At 29.7% G+C, this 21565-nt stretch overlaps 1 protein-coding gene across 1 annotated transcript; it reads right to left on the bottom strand.

The window, feature by feature from the left end:
* Positions 1-176: 176 nt before the first annotated feature.
* Positions 177-9854, bottom strand: LOC129944524 (U-scoloptoxin(01)-Er1a-like). Its single transcript, XM_056054014.1, has 3 exons — positions 9220-9854; positions 1112-1234; positions 177-1051 (listed from the first exon to the last, which is right to left on the bottom strand). The coding sequence occupies exons 1-3, from the start codon at positions 9307-9309 to the stop codon at positions 869-871; spliced, it is 396 nt and encodes a 131-aa protein (XP_055909989.1). The 5' UTR covers positions 9310-9854; the 3' UTR covers positions 177-868.
* Positions 9855-21565: the final 11711 nt, after the last annotated feature.

The following is a 21565-nucleotide window of genomic DNA, read 5'->3' as shown; positions in this document are numbered from 1 at the left end:
CAACACGAATTAAAAGCTCCGATATTGTCGGGTGGTCATTTTTAGAAGCTTTATCTTAGACTCCAACCAAAAAGTAATTAAAAAATCTGCATACTTTTAGGCAGACACGAAGCGAAAAACAATAAACTTGAGAATTGTTTAAATTTAGTTTATTACAACAATAATTTTTTTTTGGAATGGAAAATACTGTACACTTTGTCTAGCTTAAAATTTATAACAAAAAAAAAACTAAATTTAAAAATAAAACTTAACAATTTACACTAAAACTATCTTCTATCATACACAAAAGTAACACGCCATCTCACTTTTCCTCAGCAAGGTATACTTTTTCTCTTTCTCACTTTGTTGTTTTCTCCTCTCTTTTCCTCTTTTGTTCTTATTCAATGGCCTCGATTATCTCATATTCATCCTCAAGCGATCGATCGTAATCGATGTTGTAACGGTTCTTTATTCTACTTTTGTAGTCCTTGAGCTTTTCAGCGTCAATATTTTTAGGATTTTTTGGTAATTTACCGTTATGATGGTTGTTGCTTAAACTATTTTGTTGTGGTTGCTGCCTATTGTTTTTAATATCTTTATTTCTTTGCATTGAGTATTTAATTGTTCCTCTTCTTAAATTATTATTAATATTTTTGGTAATTGTGGGTTTTGTAGTAGTAGTTGATGTTTTTATTGTTGTTGGTGATAATTTAGTTGAAAATTTTGATTGCGATTGACTATGATTAACATTAAGTCGATTGCGTTGAGTTGTGACCAATTGTTGACTTCTGGAGCCAGATCGAGAATTTTTGGTTGATGTTTTTGTTTTTGTTGTGGTTGTGATTTTGGCAGAACTTGTGGATGAATTTCGATAATCGCTGGCCCTATATCAAGTCGATTCGGTTGTTGTTTCGGTAATGTACAATTCCTCATTGTTGCGATAAAGTTGTTCAGCTGATTCACAATTTACATTGGTCCACCAATCACAGACACGAACGGCTTGATTGAATACTGTGCCATTGGGACACAGGAATGAATATTGATGACCCGAATGAAGACACCAATGCCAGACCTAAGTTTGTTTAAAAATGTGTTTTTTAATAAATCTTTTGTTTGAATGATGAAGGTTTACCTGACAACGAGTTTCTGGATCAGCATAATATCCTGGAAGTCTTCCTTGGCAATTGAATGAAAGTCCTTTAGGTACGGCTTCGTAAGCTGGATAGTCTTCACCTGCTGTATAGCCATCAATTTGCTAAAAATAATAACAGTTGAAGTAAATTGTTAGTTGATTGTAATAGAAATCAAATCTTTCAAATAAGGGGCCCGGTTGTTAGATTAAGCTTGGAAAAAAATTGTGTTCATATCATAAAACTAATCAACAATTGACAACAACCAATTTAAAGCTTAAACAATATGGCCGCAATCAACTGTCAAAGTTTGAAAATAGTTTTTGGAAATTTATACAAAATTAAACTCATCTAAAAAAGTGTTGTAGTAATAAAGGGTCATTCATTTTTAATTGCAATATTACAATCATGTAATTCTTTTGGGCCACCCACTTTTTTATAAATATTCCAGCCATACTCGTACATATAAAGTTCTTTCAAGAGTGCAAACAGAAAAAAATCTTAAGGTCTCAATTCGCATGATCTTGGTATCATTATCTCAAGCAATAATGACAAAATTGGTCGTGTTGTGTGGCTTATTGCCCTAAAGTGCTTGAATCACATGTTGTGGAAGTCCAGATCTTAAATCGTCTCACGATCAAAAAGAAGGTGTATGACACGTATAATTATAGTTAAAACCAGAAAATTTTATTATTATTTATAATTATTATCATCAGCAACACTTACATTACGGTGACGCACACGCCTTATGACATCAGAAAGGTTTCCAATCTCATCAAATTTCTTTATATTCAATTATGACACTTCAAACGACAGTTGACAATTTGACAAATGTCAAATTCCAATGCTACTAACTTCAAACTACGAAATGAATGGGCAGGTTCAGGCGACTAAGCGTACATTACTGTGATGCACAGGCCTTAAGACAACAAAAAAGTTTAGAATCTCATCAAATTTTTTCACATTAAGCTATGACGCATTAAATGACAGTTGTCAGTTTGAAAAATGTCTAATTCCGGTGCTACCAATTTCACAGGCCTTATGACATCAATAACGTTAAGAATCTCATCAAATTTTTTCCACATTCAACTATGAGACTTCAAATGACAGTTGACAGTTTGACAAATGTAAATTTCCAGTGCTATAATCTTCAAACCATGAAATGAGTGGGCAGGTTTAGGCGAGATACGGGACTTGAAAGTAAGGCAAGTTTCTAGTATCCGATTAGTCGGCTGCCAAAAATTGACTTCCAATTAAGACAACTTTATTGCCAACTGGAAAGTTAGTCAAGAAAGATCTGTTTGACTATCAAGTCAAGTCAACTTATGTCAAAATGACAATTGATCATGTTTTTTCATTCAACTGAATGCTGGACTTTATTGCTCTATTATTTATTAGTTTTCTGCACAATTCCATTTAATATTTTGTGTAAAAGGGTTGCTTATCAAATTAGAAAAGAAATAAGCAATATTTCCTTACAACACAGAATGCAAATAGTGATCGCCTTGTAGCTTGCTTAATTAGTGGTTTTGAGGCAATAATGTTTTTAAAAGTGTTTGATAATTGAATTGGATGTAGAGGTTAGTGAAGTAAGGGTCCAAGTTTGAAATTTGTAACATTTGAAAAACTAACTAACTGCCTTAGTCAAAAATTACGTTCAAAGAATGAAGTTGACTGCTAATGAAGTTCCTTATGGTGTCAGAACCTGCCCAATGACTCTTTAGATCTGTTTGTTTTCATCCCAACTTAATTTTGATCCTGGCAATCTAAGACCAAGAAAATCGTTGATCATTGGAATGCTATCATGTAACTTTGTGTTCCATAATGAAAGATGTCTACTCAAAAACAACATTTTCCCGGAGTTATACAAATTTAAATAAATGTTGGTCTTTTAATTTTGTTGACATTAATTTTCACTTTATATTCAAATATTATTTTTCTTTGATTGAATTGGACAATCTCATGAAGATTCGTCTCATTAAAATTATTCAGATTTGTAAACAATGGCGGTGGCGTCTGCCATACTTAATGAATTTATTACATTTTACCCGACAGAAAACTCTTCATCATCAAATAAATTTCCCGCGCTTAAGTGCAATGTTAACTTGCCTACCTACTCTCATGGGCCTATTCAGATACTTCGGATATTGTTATTATTTTATTATGATTACAGCACCTTGGAATATGTGTCAGCAGTACCAACTCGACATGGCTTAGTTTCTTGCACCTCCTCTCATCATGCGACAACCCCACCAGTCCCTCCCCGCATCTCTTCCTTTATCATCTTGCATATTAGCCTTGCAATTCCACAAAAAACAAACACGCTACAATTTTAGAAAATTAAACAAACTTATGTGCAACATTTTTGTTTACTCCGATTGTTTCATATGCATGTACCAGAGGTAGAGAAGGGAAGCTCAGGGTGGTATAGGATTTTCCCAAAAGTGTTCCGCAATTGCAAACGCCAGACTCCGAAGGTGTATGTGTACCTGCCACTCATAAAAATGAATCTACAATGTACTTAGGTACACAAGAAGACAAAACCCACAATTCTTAGCCAAGATAATTTCTCATCTTTTTTTGCCGTAGCGCCGCTGCTGCCAGCAAGGTACCTTACCATAAGTAGTGAAAATTTTAACTAGCAGTATTGCAGCACCCAACGAAGAACGTCAAAAAAACGTCGAAGAGACGGGGAAGCCCTTGCATATTTGATCAGTTTTGCAAAAGAGGTTTTTTTAATTACTCTCAAAAAATACTTAAAGACTCAACAGGTGTATGGTTATAATACGATATTTGCATGATGCATAATATGCAAAGATAGATATTTCCATGTCATGTTGTATCGCGCAATATCCACCACTTTGCATCGTCCGCGTCTTTTCGAAGACTTGCAAAGTTCCAAAGCTTCAAAAGGAGGTTGTGATGTATAGAAGGTAAAAAAATAATCATACTTATACAAAACCTGGTTAGTAGGGCATCTCTGCATCTGGCTTTATGGCTAGGGTCTTAAAAGAAATTGTTGCAACATATATTTTTTTTGAACGCATGAGAGATTATAATTTATTCTAAACCAAGTTGAGCCAAGCGTCAAATGATTGACATGACAGATAGATAATGTGGGATTCTCCGACTCTTGTTTTAAGTTTTTTTTTATAAATCATTTTTATGGTTAAAATTAAAATATGTGAAAGACTTAAATATACAAAATGTGTTATCTAAGATTTGTTGGAAGATATTTAATTAAATAGGTGCTTAACTATGTAAGGCAACAATTTAAAGTATGACCTTAACATTAGGATTTGAAGACTTGAAAAAAACATAAATCGTACAAACATTTATAATATGGAAGAAAAGTTAAAAGTGTCAGCTTCGCTGGGTGGAGATCACTTGAGCCTCAAAGGTTTTCAAAACTTTAACACATAAATCAGACTGGATTTTATCTTCTTGGTTTATTTTATAAGAAACTGTGACCTAAGAATGAACAGGTTCAGACGACCTAAGGGACTTGAAAATGAGGCAAGTTTCTAGTTTCCGATTGGTCAGCTGACAAAAAACTGCATAAAATTAAGGCAAATTTATTGGAAAGTTGACTGGAAAGTTGGTCTAGAAAAATCTCCCTTACTATCAAGGAAAGTCTACTTATATCAAAATGACAGTTCATCGTCTCTTTTCATTTAACTAAAATTTGAACTTTATTACTCAATGAATTATTTCTTTTCTGCACAATTCCATAAAATGTTTTTTTAAAAAGGGTTGCTTCTCACATTGAAAGAAAATAAGTAAAATTACTTTACTATACAAAATATAAATCGTCCTATACTTTTAGCTTGCCAGAAGACGGTTTTGTAGACAATAGAGTCTTTGGTCGTTTTTTTACAATGAACTGAAAATAGGGGTTAGTGGAGTAAATTTCAGAATTAGAAACTTATGACACTTGAAAAACTAATTAGTTGCCTTGGTCAAAATGTATGTTGAAAAAAATGCTGTTGACTGTAAATTAAGTACTTTATGTTGTCAGAACCCGACCAAACAATAAGCGATTTTTACGAGTTAAAAACGTAACATTGGTTCTCCGAAAGATAAACTTACTCGGAAAAAGCTTTTACAAAAATTACTGACACTCCAAATGTGAAGCTAAAATGCTTTGAGTCCTTACGAACTTCTAAATAATTAGTAACCTACTTTATATTTCTAGCAAAAAGATGGCATTTCAATTAAAGAATAGTCTTTCGAGAAATAGCTTATGCTTTTTTGAAAAAATACTTATTTCATTTGTATGTATAGGGCGTTTTTTAGAGGTGTAGAATTTCCAGTAGTGACCGCTGTAAAAAATGAATAAAATGTGTTTGAATTTTTTACAGCGTACTTGTCGAATTACCATACACTAGAACAACATTAACAAATTGCGCTTCGTCAAATTTACAGTTCGGTTAATAGTCAAAATGCGCTGCTAACACACAATACTGTATTTTGTTTAATTGATTAAAGTAAATTTTTAAACATTACGAGCTTATGCAGCAAATATTTTGGTAATTCCATTGAACTTTTTGTGTGTTAATTTTGTCAGTTAAAAATGATCAAATCAAAAAACATAACCTAAAATAATAACACCTACCCCATATTGTTCATTTTCTTCAAAACTAGTTTAGAAGGTTTTCGCGATGAAAATTTTTCAGTATTTGATTTAAACTTTAATATTTTATACTATTTTAAATTGATTGACATCTAAAAAATAATATTCTGAGAAAACTTAAATATAAGATATAGTTTTGGGCAAATTTGTTTTTGAAGAAATTCGATTAGGAGGACGTAAAATTTTTAAAATAAATTTCTCCAAAACAAATAAAAAAATCAGAACTTTTTGATGTCTCTATCAGTTTTTTGTTGCCTTAAATATGCTTAAAATTCCATACTTTTAATAATAAAACCCAAGTGCTGGAAGGATTCTGATTCCTGTTCAAATTCAGGGCATCAAAAAACGGACAAATTTTCAGCCATTTTTTTAGTATACATTTTGTTGGTACAATTTTTGAGGTCGTGAATCTTAAATAGATTGTGTCGCAGTGCCATAGCAATTATTGTTTCATGGCAGAATCAAAACACTTAAAAAGTGTGTTGAATTACAAGATCTTAACGACGCATTGCGACCGATATTTTCGATAAATAACAAGGAAACTTTTCTTGCAAAGCCGAAATTTGCGATGCATTGTCAAAACTTATACATATGTCGAAAACAATATTTCTTATAAGATAAAATTAGTTTGAAGCCAATATTTCAAATTTATGAAAAGAAATTTGAGTCGAAAATCAATTTATACAATCTTTTGTAAATTTTTTAATTTTTTGTACAAAAACTGTCAATTAGATTTTATTTCAAAATTTAATAGAATGTTGAAAACAATATTTCTTATAAGTAAAAATTAATAAGAAGCTATTATCTCAAATTTTTGAAAAGATATTTGAGTCGAAAATCATTTTTTTCCAACTTTTGTTAATTTTTTTTCGGTTTCTAATTTTTTGTAAACAAAACTGTCAATTCGATTTTTTTCAAAATTTTACTGAATGTTGACAACAATATTTTTTGAAAGATAAAAGTAAATTAGAGCCAATATCTCAAAGTTTTGAAAAGATATTTGAGTCGAAAATCAATTTTTACCAACATTTATTAATTTATTTTTAGGTTTTTATTTTTTGTAAGAAAACTGTCAACTCAATTTTTCTCAACATTTTTCAGAATGTTGAAAACAGTATTTCTTATAAGATGAAATAAGTTTGAAGCTTAAATTTTAAGTTTTTGAAAAGATATTTGAATCGATATTCAATTTTTACCAACTTTGAGTAACGTTTTTTTTAGATTTTTATTTTTTATAAAAAAAAAACTGTCAATTCGATGTCTCTCAAAATTTTATCAGATGTCAAAAACATAATTCTTCGTTGCACAAAATTGTTTTGGAGATGAAATCATATTTCAGTCATAAAATTTTGGAGGTGACAAATTTTTTTTTCAGTTTTTTCGATTTATAGAAAAAAAACCTATAAATGGAATTTTTTCAAAAAATATACTTATTTGGTATCACATTACAGTTTATTATATAAAATTTAATTCAAGTCTCTTGCGTTTTTGGTTCGTAAGATATTTAGGGTTAACCAAAATGTTCACGTTTTTTTCAAACTGCTATGGTAAAAAAACCACCCACGCAATTTTCTTGAGAGCCCTTTCTGCATCTTTCTGCCTTATTATCTGTATAAAAAAATTTATTTGAAATCGCTATCTCTTCTAAAAATCTTTTATTTCGACTTTAGGGACCTTGAAACGTGAAGAAATGTCAAAATTTTCAATTGGACAAATCGGACCCATTACAATAACTTCCTATGGGAAGTTAAAAACTAATAAAAGTTTGTAAAAAATGATTTTCGACTCAAATATCTTTTCAAACTTTGGTATATTGGCTATAAATTACTTTTAACTTTTTAAAAATATTGTTTTCAACATTCAATAAAATTTTCAGAAAAATCGCATTGACAGTTTTTTAACAAAAAATAAAAACTTAAAAGAAAATTTAACAAAAGTTGGTAAAAATTTATTTTCAACTCAAATATCTTTGCAAAAACTAGATATTATGGCTTCTATCTAATTTTAACTCACAAGAAATATTGTTTTCAACATTCAGTAAAATTAAGAGAAAAGCCGAATTGACAGTTTTTTTAACAGAAAATACAAATTTTAAAAAAGTTTCTATAAATTGATTTTTGACTCAAATATCTTTTCAAAAATTTGCGATTATGGCTTTCAACTAATTTTATCTTATAAGAAATTTTGCTTTCAACATTCGGAAAATTTAATCTCTTTAAAAAATATTGACAGTTTTTTTTTAAATTAAAAACCTAAAAAAAAATCATAAAAATTGGTAAAAATTGATTTGCGGTTCAAATATTTTTTAATAAATTAAAAACATTGGCTTCAAGCTTATTTTATCTCACAGAAAACATTTTTTCGACATTCAGTAATTTTTTAAAAATCTCCAACAGTCCGTTTTTTCATTTAAAAAATTAAATCTACAAAAAAAATACTCATATTTGGTAAAAATTGAAGTTCGGTTGTCTATATCTCGTGAATGATAGGAATGATATTGACTAATTTCATTCATCCAATTTGTATTTGTTTGCATAAGAAATAAAATTAAACAAAAAAAAAAAAAAATAGATTTCGAAATCAGACTACTTCATTATATGCAAAATATTGTTAGAATAATTAAAGAATAACTTAACTGAATACTTTTTTAACAAAACACGAAAACCTACAAACGGGATGGGAAGTTATCAGTGTAGGTCCCATCTCAGCCTCTTTTTATTTTTACTCTTGAATTTGGGAATATCGGCAAAAGACTTGGAAAATTAAAATACAAACAGAACACATTTAATTTTGTAAAAACACAACAAAAATATTACGGGAATTCATTAAAGATATTAAACGTTTCTATTAAACAACAAAATTTTGCATGTTTTTGTAATGTAATAGCTTCTTATAAAAAGTGAATTCAATGAAAAGAAAAACACTTATTTCTCTGCAAAACTAAGTTTTTCAAAGGTGCAAAATACAACTACTAAAATCCAGTTAATTTGCCTATCAACATGAAGCCTTTCGAGGATCACTAGTCACATCACAAAATAGAAAAAGTTAATCAAAATTATGTAAACTAATGACTTTTATCTGTTTTAGTCTCTGGCAATGGAAAATCCTGACTTCCTGACTATACAATACATAGTCCCTGGGTCTTAGTATGATGGTAATTCAATCTTTTTTCTGCAAAGGAATACCAACAATTTCAGTCTTTCGAATAATTACCTACTTTTTCTCAACAATATCCTTCATTAATCTTCCAACAACATCATCGTAAAAGTATATCCCATTCTGAAGAAATTGTGTAACAAAAACTATACACAATCTCTAAACCAGGGAGATATACAAAAATAAAGAAGGGGTTATTAATTTCCTTAGGATTCACATCCCACAATGCTTAAAAATAAAATTAAAAAAAAAAAAAACATACCAAAAACGAAAACAACAACCTTTCAACAAGCTTAGATACAAAAAAAATAAAGCACTTACTCCACTGACACACATGTTCATGGCAACAAGTAATCCAATTGCCAGTACCAAACAAGCCATCTTCCTTTCCAGTAATCCAACGTTAGACATGATGATGATGATGATAATGATAATGATGATGACGAAGACGACGATGCCAAAGTGCCTTCTATTATTTTAGAAAGGAATCACGTTATCTTCACACAGTAATTCACCCGAAACCCCAACAAATTTCGAGAATCGAAGACAACAAAGACAGGCAAAGAAGACGATCAACCAAAAACCGAAAACGATCACAAAGACGACAAGTTTACAACTTCTTTCGGATTTGTTGTTTTGCTTGCCACCACCAAAATAAGTTCCCAGAGAGTTGAGAAGTCTCACGAAATTTATTACACTTTAGTTACAAAATCACGATTGTAATTTATTAAAAATAACAACAAAAACGTAATAAAAGAAGAAGATCCTCGTTCTGCACTGCAAGTAATAATTATCGTTCTTCAACACGTCAAAGATTGGACAAGGGATTCGAAATACTTCGAAAGAACAAGAAGCAAACAATCTTAAGACCGATAAAAGCTCGACTCGACTGCACTTTTTTGTATTGTTTTTGAGGGAGGACGATGAGGATAGGTACGTAAATGCACGTGCGAATCTCTAGCAAGTTCGGATACAAAAGTCGAACAAATTCACCAACATTTTTATTTATACCAATTCCATCAGCATTTGAGAGAAGCTCCCCCAATATCTTGTTCAGGTATACTTCTTCAACTTGAAGATACTCTGGTATACCAGCAGAAGCTATGCGAATTCGAAATGTATCTCTATCTCAATGGATAGCATGGATTACCTTCATCTTCTCGCGTTGTGTGTGAGAAATTCCCTAGCCTCGCCGCGGTCGGTCGTGTCGTCGGCGTGTTCGTCGTTGTGAAGACAAGTAGCGAGCTTCGTACCGTAGAGGCGCTTCGAGCCATTCAAGATACTTCAAGAGTCCCCATCCCCCGCAATTTGGTTGAATGAAATGTATCTAACAAAAGTGCGGTTGAACCCAAAATATAAAGTATCTAACCAATAACAAGATCATTCATACTCGTATATTTACACAACTTTTTGAAGACCCCTCTTTTTCTCTGCATAGTTGTTTTTTTTTAAAGAACGGATCTGGCCATCAAGCAATCTAATAGCTAAGGTGATAGCCATCTTCAAGACTACCGATCGCTTAGATACTTTACCGAATGTGACCCTAAAAATAAGCTATCTATCTTTTGGATGCATTTCGTATATAATTCAGATTCAGATGCGGTATTGTGTGAGAGGGTTCTTCGCTGACTCGATGTTATAATAATAGGTTTCTTGAGAGGATCTTTGGTAAGAGTTTGTGTTCTTTTGTGATCACACATAGCGGTTATTTGTTGTTATTTTTAAGCCAGCTTTGATGTAGTACTAAACATTCATTGAAGATGAATTACCTATCGTTCCGACAATCATTGTGATGTATGGGAGATTAGGCTTTCAGTAATTGAGGAATTACATTGTTATTATTTTGTGAATTGTTTAAATAAAATAATTGAATTAATTTGAATGATGTAATTTTAACAGCAACAATGCAACAAAAATTATTGAATGGCAATTAATTTTTTGTTTTTTATTGAAGAGTCTTCAATGAACCAATCAATATGAGTAGAGACTATAATAAATTGAACATTCTTCAAGTTTTTGAGTTTATTTTAAATATGTAAGACTTATAAGATTGAAATGATTTTTTGGCAATATTAATAATAAAGTTAAGATGAATTGCATAAGTTTGATGGATGAATGTGTTTTTTGTTTTGTTGAAAGAATCAAGTGGAATTGAAGTGGGTTTTGTTGGGTTTTGAAGTTTGATGAATTGAAATAGTTATTGAATTAGGTTTAAAGTTCATGGATTTTTAAAGATTCAATATTATATAATTATTCAAATTTTGACACTTTATAAACATAATTTGTTGTGCAAAGGTTTTTTGATTGTTTGTTTCAAGGTGGGTCATATGTCACTTCAAAATAAACAGTTTTTGAACATAATAGAACATTCACTGCTTAGGTTTTGTAAGTTAAAAAATATTAAAACAAGAAGACCAATATAAAAAACAAGGTCCAAGTCTTAATGTAAATCAATCAACATTTCATAAAGTCAAAATAATAAGTGGGAAATATTGAAAATATAAATTTTAAGACTAAGCGCTTTACTTCACCTTCCGTAGTTTCGTCAGTCCATAGAATCTACTAGTCTATTGTTAAGAAGATCAAAAACGGTGCTATTTCAAAAACATTAAATATTTTTATAATCTTTTTTTATGACCTTGGTTATTTTTATAGCCTGGGATATTTCATCATCTATATGTTACTTCTATTAATTGGTTTATTTTTCTTACCTGGAATATTTTGTCAATTATGCTTTTTAAAAAACCTTGGTAATTTTGTCCACTGGGTTAATTTCATAACTTTACTCATTTTTATAGTACAGCATCCGTGGCGTGATGGTTAGTGTGTAAGACTGTCATTACAGAGGTCCAGGGTTCAGTCCCTGCCTGTGCCACTTAAAGGTGTCTTTTACGGGTACTGCCTCTTGTGAAGAACTATCAAATATTCCAAAAATAATCCTTGTCATAAACAGTGATTTCTCAAATTAGCAACATTCAACATAAAAACTGTAGACCCCCTCCATCCCTGAAACAACTTGCACAAAATCTTTGCTTTTTATATACCTTGGAAATGTTCATAGCTTTGGTTATTGTAAAAAAAGAACGCATTGAAAAAGCACAGCGTGCCATTACCTTTAAAGCCTTTAAACTGAAACAGACATTTTAGCAATAAATTAGAAAAAAATCGTTTCTATTTTTTTTGCTCAATATCTTTGGTAAAAAAAATTGCCAAGTTATTAAAACTTAGTGTTACGGTTTTAAATCAAATCAAATTCATTTCTTGAATATGAAAAATAAACGGAGCTTGCCTCTGCGCTCAAGATTAAAACTTGTATGTACAGCATATTGTTATTGTTGCTTAGTTGAAATTTACAATTTTTCTCTCTCTCTTCGGGGCCGGTTGAAATGCTTTATTTTAGAATACTGTATGGTCAAAACTCTGCATGATAATGTACGATACGGTATGGTTAACATTCTGTATTTCAAAATACTGTACATTTAAAATGCTGTGTCTCAAAATGTTGTATTATTGTATCTCATAATACTGTATAATACTGGAAGTTTTGACGGATCAATTAGTTTGGTGCAATTGCTTATGCAATTGTTGATTAATTTTAATAAAGGTTTTCACCTAAAAAAATACAACAGTTTTGAAACTTGGCACACTTACTAAGGAATGTCTGGTGATGACCCAAAAAAAGTACCCAAAAATCTGACGTGAGCTCTAAAGGCAGTTAAGAGAAACATTCACGTTTATTTCGAAAACAATTTGTTGTATCAACAAATTTTGTAGTACTAAATTAAAGCTCATTAATTTTATAAAAAAAGCTTGCATGATTTTGTTTGTATCTGTAATAGTTTATAAAATAATTTTAGCGGCTGTGAAGAGAAACATGAGTCCTGTGTTAACTAGGGCCTCATCCAAAAAAAAAAAAATTCTTCGTGTAAAATTTTTAACTACCTCAAATTTAAGTATGTCGATGGTGGCGTTTTGACCGAGACCGTCGGTGTTGTATGTCCTTTCTTGATGAAAGTATGTACTCTTTTTTGCCCATATTATCTGTTTAACCAATTTTTTCAGCCTTTGCCTCAATACTCACAAAACCCCCTTGATATCCCGCTAAGTTCTTTTGATTATGTCAATGTCATCAGCATAACGCCAGTATATATTTTTGGAAAAAATCCAATTAAAGTTTTTTTTTATAAATCAAAATAACTGAAAAAAAAATTCTGTGCAACGAAAAATAATGTTTTTTAACATCTGGTAAAATTTAGAGAAAAATCAAATTGACAGTTTTATTATAAAAAAATAAAACCTAAAAAAATATTACTCAAAGTTGGTAAAAATTGAATTTCGACTCAAATATATTTAAAAAAATTTGAGATTATGGCTTCGAACTAATTTTAATTTATACAAAAATATTGTTTTGAACATCCTGGATAGTTTCTAATTGATAGTTATTTTACAAAAAACAAGAACCAAAACAAAAAAATTAATAAAAGTTGGTAAACATTTATTTTCGGCTCAAATATTTTTTTCAAAACTTTGCGATATTGGCTTCAAATTACTTTTATCTTTTAGAAACTATTGTTGTCAACATTCAGTAAAATTTTGAGAAAAATCAATAGTTATTTTACAAACAATAAAAACCTAAAAAAAAAACAATACTAAAACTTGGTAAAAATTTACTTTCGACTCAAATATCTTTTCAAAAATTAAAAAATATTTTCTTCAAACTTTTTTATTTCACAGAAAATATTGCTTTTGATATTCAGGAGTATTATTTATAAAAATCCAACCTTCCATTTTTTCATAAAAAAAAAGAATGAAAGATATAGTATGCAAATTTGGTAAAAATTGATGTTCGGTTCTTGATATCTCTCAAATTAATTTCATTAATCCAATTTGTTTTCATCTAATTATCTATTAATCAAAAACTAGATTTTCAAACTAAACTATTTCTTTATATGAAAAATATTGTTGGTAATTTTAAATTTTTTAAAAATAATTCAACTTCAACTAACAATTTTTTTAACCCAACACGAGAACCTGCAAACTGGCTAGGAAGTTATCAATGTGGGTCCCACCTCTGTCTCTTTTTTGTTATATTTTATCACAAACATCAGGTTTCACATAACAGTGTCCTGAACTACAACATTTTAGTAATTATCAAAATCAAAACCTGTAGACAAAAAAGGCAACATAAAAATTAATTGAAAAATTAAAAAAAAATTAAAAAGTATTTGTTTTTATTTCAGGTTTGTGCTTTGAAATACAATTAAATACATTGTTTTGACTTACAAGTTGAGTATTTTTACTACTTACCTTCAAATACATCAGATTTTTCAATATTTCATTTCCGCTAAAGTCCATCAATCTGTTGAATAAAATATATTTCAACTGGTCTTTTATATAAGTTGACAAGAAGTTACTTTTCTTACTGCCCTACATTAGAAAAGATAAAAAAAGAAGTTTGTCGGCTTTGAAATAGTCCTATATCTGCATTTAATGAAATATTTTTCTTAAGAAAACTTAAGTGGAATAAAATTGATACAATGCAATTTACATTGATAAAACATGAAATATTTCCGTCTTAACTCGATTATTAAAGACTTTTGAGGTTGGTAACATTTTGAACTTTTATAATTTGTATTATCCTAAGGTTCGACCTCAAACTGTTCAAAGATATCGAACAAAAATGTAAGATTTTGATATGAATTCAACCAAAAAAAAAAATATAAAATTAATGTGGTATTGTATTAAATTGTTGAAGAAAAATAATAATGCAGTAATCAAATTCAATTTATTAATCATTTAACACACACCTCACACGCATTATACTGTCAATCAATTAAAAGAAACTAACTTTAATAATAGCTCTTTTCCATCATGACCTCTAAGGGCATAGCATAGCTTTGAGGAGATTCTTGCATAACACCTCTCAAATTAAATCATCCCAATTACAATGTCAAGTTTGACACGTGTTTTCTATTCTTGTTCGTTTTTTTTTTTTTGAATACTACTTGGCCATCATCAAGGTTAAAGTTCAAGTCGTGTTCTTCGAAAATTACAAAAATAATATATCTTCCCTGCATCAGTAGCTTTGCTAACCTGCCAACGCCTTCTTATCTTTATCTTTTTCTTCTTCTGCATCATTTGAAAAACATCTTCAACAAATGCTGAAAGACATCATTTTAAATAACGCGTGAGAATTTGCTTTTGTTTAGAAAAGTACTTTAAAAAAATTAATAAATTTAAGTTAACATTTATGTTTAGTTTATAGCAAACGAAAATATAAATCCATTCTATTGTGTTATCGTAAACGTGAAGTTCAAACGCACTGCCATATGACCTCGAAGGTCATTTCGATCGACATGAATTAAAGCCAAATCTGAAACACTGTAGACGTTTTTTGTGATGAGTTTATGGCTGCTGATGATGGGAGCTCTTCTTCTTGCCTTGGCCCACATATTTTTTTAAAATTAAATATCCTATGCCAAATGGTTAAAATTCAATTAAAATTTTTGTAAATTGTTTTTTCTTTTCGCCGAACTAAAATTCTCATCGTTTTTACAGATGGACAAAAGAATCGTGTTCCAGATCAGTGGTTTGATGATCATCAGCAGAAGGCACGACCTTAATCCATCACCCGGCCGGTGGCAGTGAGTTGCACGGACTAACAAAACGATGATGGTCATCAGCTTCTGTAACAATTAAATGGTCTCATAATTTATATCATCTCATTTAAGTTTTGTTAAATTTCGATTTAATGGTGGAAAGGTAATGTTATCAAAAGTAAATTAAATTATTAACCTGCTAGAGCTCCTAGACAGCAGGGGAATCATAAAGTTGTTAATTATTGCACGAGTTCGTCGGTATACATTGGAATGTTTTGCATGGAAGTTCGACCACAATTTTAAATATATTTGAGAAATATTCGCTAAAGCACATAATAGAAGAATTTTCAGATTGAAGTTAAAAATACCTGCTTTGAAATTTTTAACCAAACTAAAACTTCTAATTTTTAAGGTCTGTTTTTTAACAATGATATAGTTGAATAAACTTGCAAGGATTTTTTATATTAAAATTGTTTTAAGTTTTAAAGACTGATTCCTCAACGATCTTTTTAACCCGAGACTAATTTTGTGAATATAAATTTATATCAGCAAAAAAAGCTAAAGAATCAAGCAGGATAAAGCATATTAGAGAATTTGTGTCTTGAATTTTCAGGCTTTTTAAATTTAATTCTAAGTAGAGTTTCTTGGTTTCATATACAATTCCAGGCTTAAAGTTTTTTTTTGAAATTTATTGGTCAAATGGCCCAATGTATAAAATAGTTTGGCTTGTATATGGTTTGAAATAAAACGGCCATCAGGTTTTATTTTTTTCTAAGGCTTCAAAAAAATGTTTTGTTAAACGAATAGTATTGTCGAATTTTAAAATAGCTAGCTATTGTGGAAAAAAAAAAAACAAAAAAGTCTTAAAACCCTAAATTGAACCAAGTCACATCAGCTAGCAGCACGCCAATTGAATGTTAACAGAAAAAAATAGCAGAAGACAATCTGATGATGAGACCCCAAAAAGTGTTGCAATCTTATAGCAAAGTCAGACCATTTAATTTCGTTTTGCCTTTCGGATTTAGAGATTTATGTAATATGGGTATGGTACATACAAAAGAGCTCATCTTGCGAGAGACTCTTCTTTTAATGTCGACTGAAAAACCTTTCGAGATTGTGGTAAAAGTATTTTTTGAATCTTCTTTAATAAAATATAAATTGAAAGGCAAATATACTCATATAAAGTTTTTGAAATACCTACAGACACAAAAGGTTAAGAGCATGTCACAATTTAAACACACACTTTTTGGTTAAATCTCAATTACCTACCAAATATAAAAAGAAATAAAACTCAAGATGCTCAAATGAAAGTGTCATTTCAAGGTTTGTACAATATCCAAAGGTATGATTTCTTTATAACTGATTTCAGCATATCACAAGAGATTGATGATAGGTATTTTGAAAAATTAAATTACGAAAATAACAAAACAAATCAAATGTGATTAGGGGCAGTGCGTCAAGAATCAATCAGTCATAATATTTTTAAACTCATCATTCAGCAAATTATGAATGTCAGTATTTATTAGCGCTGTTTAGATGTGTGCCTTTCACTTAACCAATGACCTCATCCTGTAGCTTAAGCTTAATTTTTTAGAAATATTTTTTTTTTGCTAATTTTAGAATTTTGATAAATCATATATTTTCGTAACTATAGTTTTTTTTTTTAAATACCACGTACCAAATCATATATTATTTAAATTTTTAATAATCCAATCTGACCTTGAAAATGATGTCACAAAATAGTGTAATAATAAAATGGACGAGAAATGTTGAATGTTTGCATAACAAAATTATTCATAACTTCTAATACTCAAAACTTGATAAGCATTTATCTTAACAGGGTATTTTTTAATTGGTCGAACGTTAAATTTGTTTATATTATTGTAAACATTTGGTTTTCAAAAAGATAAAGAACACACAAAATAATTTTTACGGCAAAGAATTTAGCTTTAGTGTATAGGCAATGGCTTACGCACGTAAGGCCCGATTTTCGACGATTTTTTCCTCGAACGGACCACTTTGGACTTTTGTAAGCAATAATATTAGTTCAAACCGGGCATAAATTAAGTGATATTACCTTACATATGTATGTATAGTAAAATCCTATGTCTATAAATCGATTTATTTTTTAGGTTCTCTAAAAAAGAATCCACTTATGCATATTTTAGTTCTTAATTGCAATTTAAAAAGGGGTGAACATTTGGATTACCCCTAAATATCTCACAAACCAATAATACTAGAGACTTGAATTAAATTTTTAATTATAATAAATATATAAAGTAATACCAAATCAGTATATTTAAAAACAATATAATTTACGGTTTTTTTTAACTCAAAAAAAACTGTAAAAAAGAATTTGTAGCCGGAAAATTTTAAGTAAAAATTAGTCAGAATCTATTATATAAAATTTTTGAAAAGATATTTGAATCGAAAATCATTTTTTACAACTTTCGTTAATTTTTTTTCGGTTTTCAATTTTTTGTAAAAAAACTGTCAATTCGATTTTTTCAAAATGTTTCTGAATGTTGACAGCAATATTTTTTGAAAGATAAAAGTAAATTAAAGTCAATATCTCAAAGTTTTAAAAAGATATTTGAGTCGAAAATCAATTTTTACCAACTTTTATTCTTGTTTTTTAGGTTTTTATTTTTTGTAAAAAAAACTGTCAATTCGATTTTTCTCAAGATTTTTCAAAATGTTGAAAACAATATTTCTTATAAGTTAAAATAAGTTTGAAGCCTAAATTTCAAGTTTTTGAAAAGATATTTGAGTTGATATTCAATTTTTACTAACTTTGAGTAATGTTTTTTTAGATTTTTATTTTTTATAAAAAAACTGTCAATTCCATTTTTCTCAAAATTTTATGAGATGTCAAAAACATTCGTTGTACAAAATTGTTTTGGAGTTGAAATCATATTTAAGTAGTAAAATTTTGGAGGTGACAAATTTTTGTTTTCAGATTTTTTGATTTATAAAAAAAAAAACCGTTCAAAGGATTTTTTTCAAAAAATATACTTGTTTGATATTACGTTACAATATATAATGTAAAATTTAATTCAAGTCTCTAGCGTTTTTGGTTTGTAAGATATTTAGGGTTAACCAAAATTTTCACCTTTTTTTCAAACTGCCACGCAATTTTCTTGAGAGCCCTTTCTGCATCTTTCTGCCTTATTATCTGTATAACAAAATTTATTTGAAGTCGATATCTCTTTTGGTTCTTGAGCTATGGAGGATAAAAAATTTCGACTCTAGGGACCTTTAAATGTCGAGAAATGTCAAAATTTTTAATTTGACAATTTGGACCCATTACAATAACTTCCTATGGGAAGTTAAAAATTGGTAAAAATTTACTTTCCACTCAAATAGCTTTTTAAAAACTTAACATTTTTTTATTGGACAGAAAATATTTTTTTGATATTTTTTATAAAAATCCAACAGTACGTTTTTTATAAAAAAAATGTACAAGAAATTGTACACAAATTTGATAAAAATTGATATTCGGTTCTTGATATCTCTCAAATTAATATCATTTATCCAATTTGTAAACATTTTAGAAATGCTACTAAAATTGGTAAAATTTAGTTTTCGACTAAAAATCTATTAATCAAAACTAGATTTTCAAACTAAACTATTAATTTATATGAAAAATATTCTTGTTGATTTTAATTTTTTTAAGAATAATGCAACTGACAGCTTTTTTTACCCAACACGAAAACCTTCAAACTTTTAGGCAAGACAAATCGACAGACGGGATGGGAAGTTATTATTGTGGGTCGCATCAAAGCCTCTGTTTTACATTACATACATAATGTACAAAGTGCGAAAATGCATGCTTTTGGTATTGATGGATCTCTTCTACTTTGGACTTAAAACTACCTTTCTAAACCTTCAATTCAAGTTGTATTCGATGGTTTCAAACCTGAAACTCATAAAATAATTGCCCCAGTGCTCCGTTTTGTCGCCAACTCTCTTCCTCATATTTATGAACTATCTACCATTAATTATCTTGTCTATTACTTCTGATCTATTAAACTGTTTCGCTGATGACAGTACCCTTAGCTTTTCATATTTGATTCTGGATTCACATCCTTGTTCTTCGGATATGGAATTCCAACAGCAGCGCATGATAAGGTCATTAAATTCTGATCTCGACAGCATTTTCCAATGGGGAATAACATATTTACAGATATTTTTCCAAAAAATGTTTTGTTAAATTAGCCAGTTGCATAACCCCCCTCAAAAAATTCAGTCGTAATACTCGTGCTTCCAGGAATTCTCATCAGTTTACCCTTAAGCTCAATTTTTAACGTACTGTTAAGTATACAGATTCTTTTTTTTACCACCCATCGAGAATATGGAATGCTTTACAGAACTCTGTTTTTCCTTCCCGCTTTAGTATTCAACATTTCAAGACCAAGGTGCACCGGTAACTCCTTTAAAGTCTTCTTTATTTTCCTTGTTGTGTGTTAAAGGTATTAATAACTCTTTGTGTGCCCGTACATTATAAAAAGGAATGACACTTTACCTTAAGCTCCTAGGCCCATCTAACTTTATAACAACACAGAGCATTAATACATTAATACAAAACTGAAGGACAACCCACGGTAGGTTTTCAGATGGTATCCTCACCTTTCTACTACAAGCGCTCATTAATGCTTTATTTCGGCGATCGAAAATGCTTAATCAGTGAGTACGCCGCCGTTTCAAATTAATAATTTAGTGAGTACGTGTAGAACTTTTACAATATTACTTTCAAAACTGATTTTTAAATAAAAAAATATTGTTGTGCTTAAAAATTAATGTTTCATATGAATTTTTTTTTCTAGAATCACATTTATACACATTTCTGGGATCAGATTTCTAGATTTAAAGAAAATCTATTAAAACTATTAAGCAGTTGCTCCCCCCAAAAAATTATATTGAGCTACAAAAGGAATCATTTAATTAAAAACATTGGACCAAATTTACACAGCTTCAATTAAGACTGAGATTCACAAAACAAGTTAAAACCTTATTAGGATAACCTCTGACTTGCTATTTCTTAATTAATCAATCAATTTTATCTTCACCAAAAGATCTCTTCCGTTAAGACAGACAGTATTTTATGTACTAACCTTACAGCAACATTGTATTTCCAAAGTGTCTTCATTAAACAGAAGCTGGAGAGAATGAGTTATGTACCTTTTTTAAAGGAAATCATCTCAACGCACCTTGCCAACTCATTGTCAGATATAGCTTAACAAATCTTTTCATATGAATAGCTATAATATATTTACATTGAACAACGTCACTGTGTTGTGTGTAGTACAGAATATTGACCTCAAGGCTAATCTGTCACCGAGATAAATAAAGTGCAGAATAGTTTCATTAGCATTCATATTTTATTGGTAACCTAACAACGTACCGCAAATTGCCTTGAAAAATAAAATAACAACAACACAAACTTATAATAAAAATAACCGAAGCGAAAAATTGAAGAATCAAAAAGTTACCCAGAGTTGAAAATCGCAATATCAGAGCAGATAGTTTGTAATTTCAAATTTGCAATAAATTTTCATATAAATGTTGCTACGAAGAACCAGCAACAGCAAGTGACATGACACCGTTTTAAGTGACGACAATGACAACGATATCAACGATGCTGGGTCATTAAAATGCCATTGGTTCAAATCACCATCAGTGGATATGGCTTTAAGTTCAATGAATGCGATTTAACTTAAAGTATTGCTCCAGATTAACGGATGCCAAGCTTTGACTCAGACTTATATTGAGAAGATTGTTAGCAAGTGCACATATTTTAGTTGGTTTATTTATAGAAGAGTGACAATCGAGATTGCAACTGGTATTTATTTAAGATGCTTTTTTTGAATTGCTTGAGGCACTAGGAATGAGATAGAAATTGTGATCTTAAAACTGGAAAATGATGCTAACGATAAGTTGCTTATGTGCAAAATTTAGTAAGAAGATACTTAAGTTTATACAGTAATGAAGATATTTTGTTTTCAAAATACCTTCTTGATCAGGGTTTTAATTTTTTTTCTTTTTAATTAAATAAAATAAAAAAAATA

The sequence above is a fragment of the Eupeodes corollae genome, chromosome 2 (assembly GCF_945859685.1).
Source record: "Eupeodes corollae chromosome 2, idEupCoro1.1, whole genome shotgun sequence".
Lineage (NCBI taxonomy): Eukaryota > Metazoa > Arthropoda > Insecta > Diptera > Syrphidae > Eupeodes > Eupeodes corollae.
The sequence above is the reverse complement of the archived record's forward strand: the minus strand, read 5'-3'. Positions and strand labels throughout refer to the sequence as shown.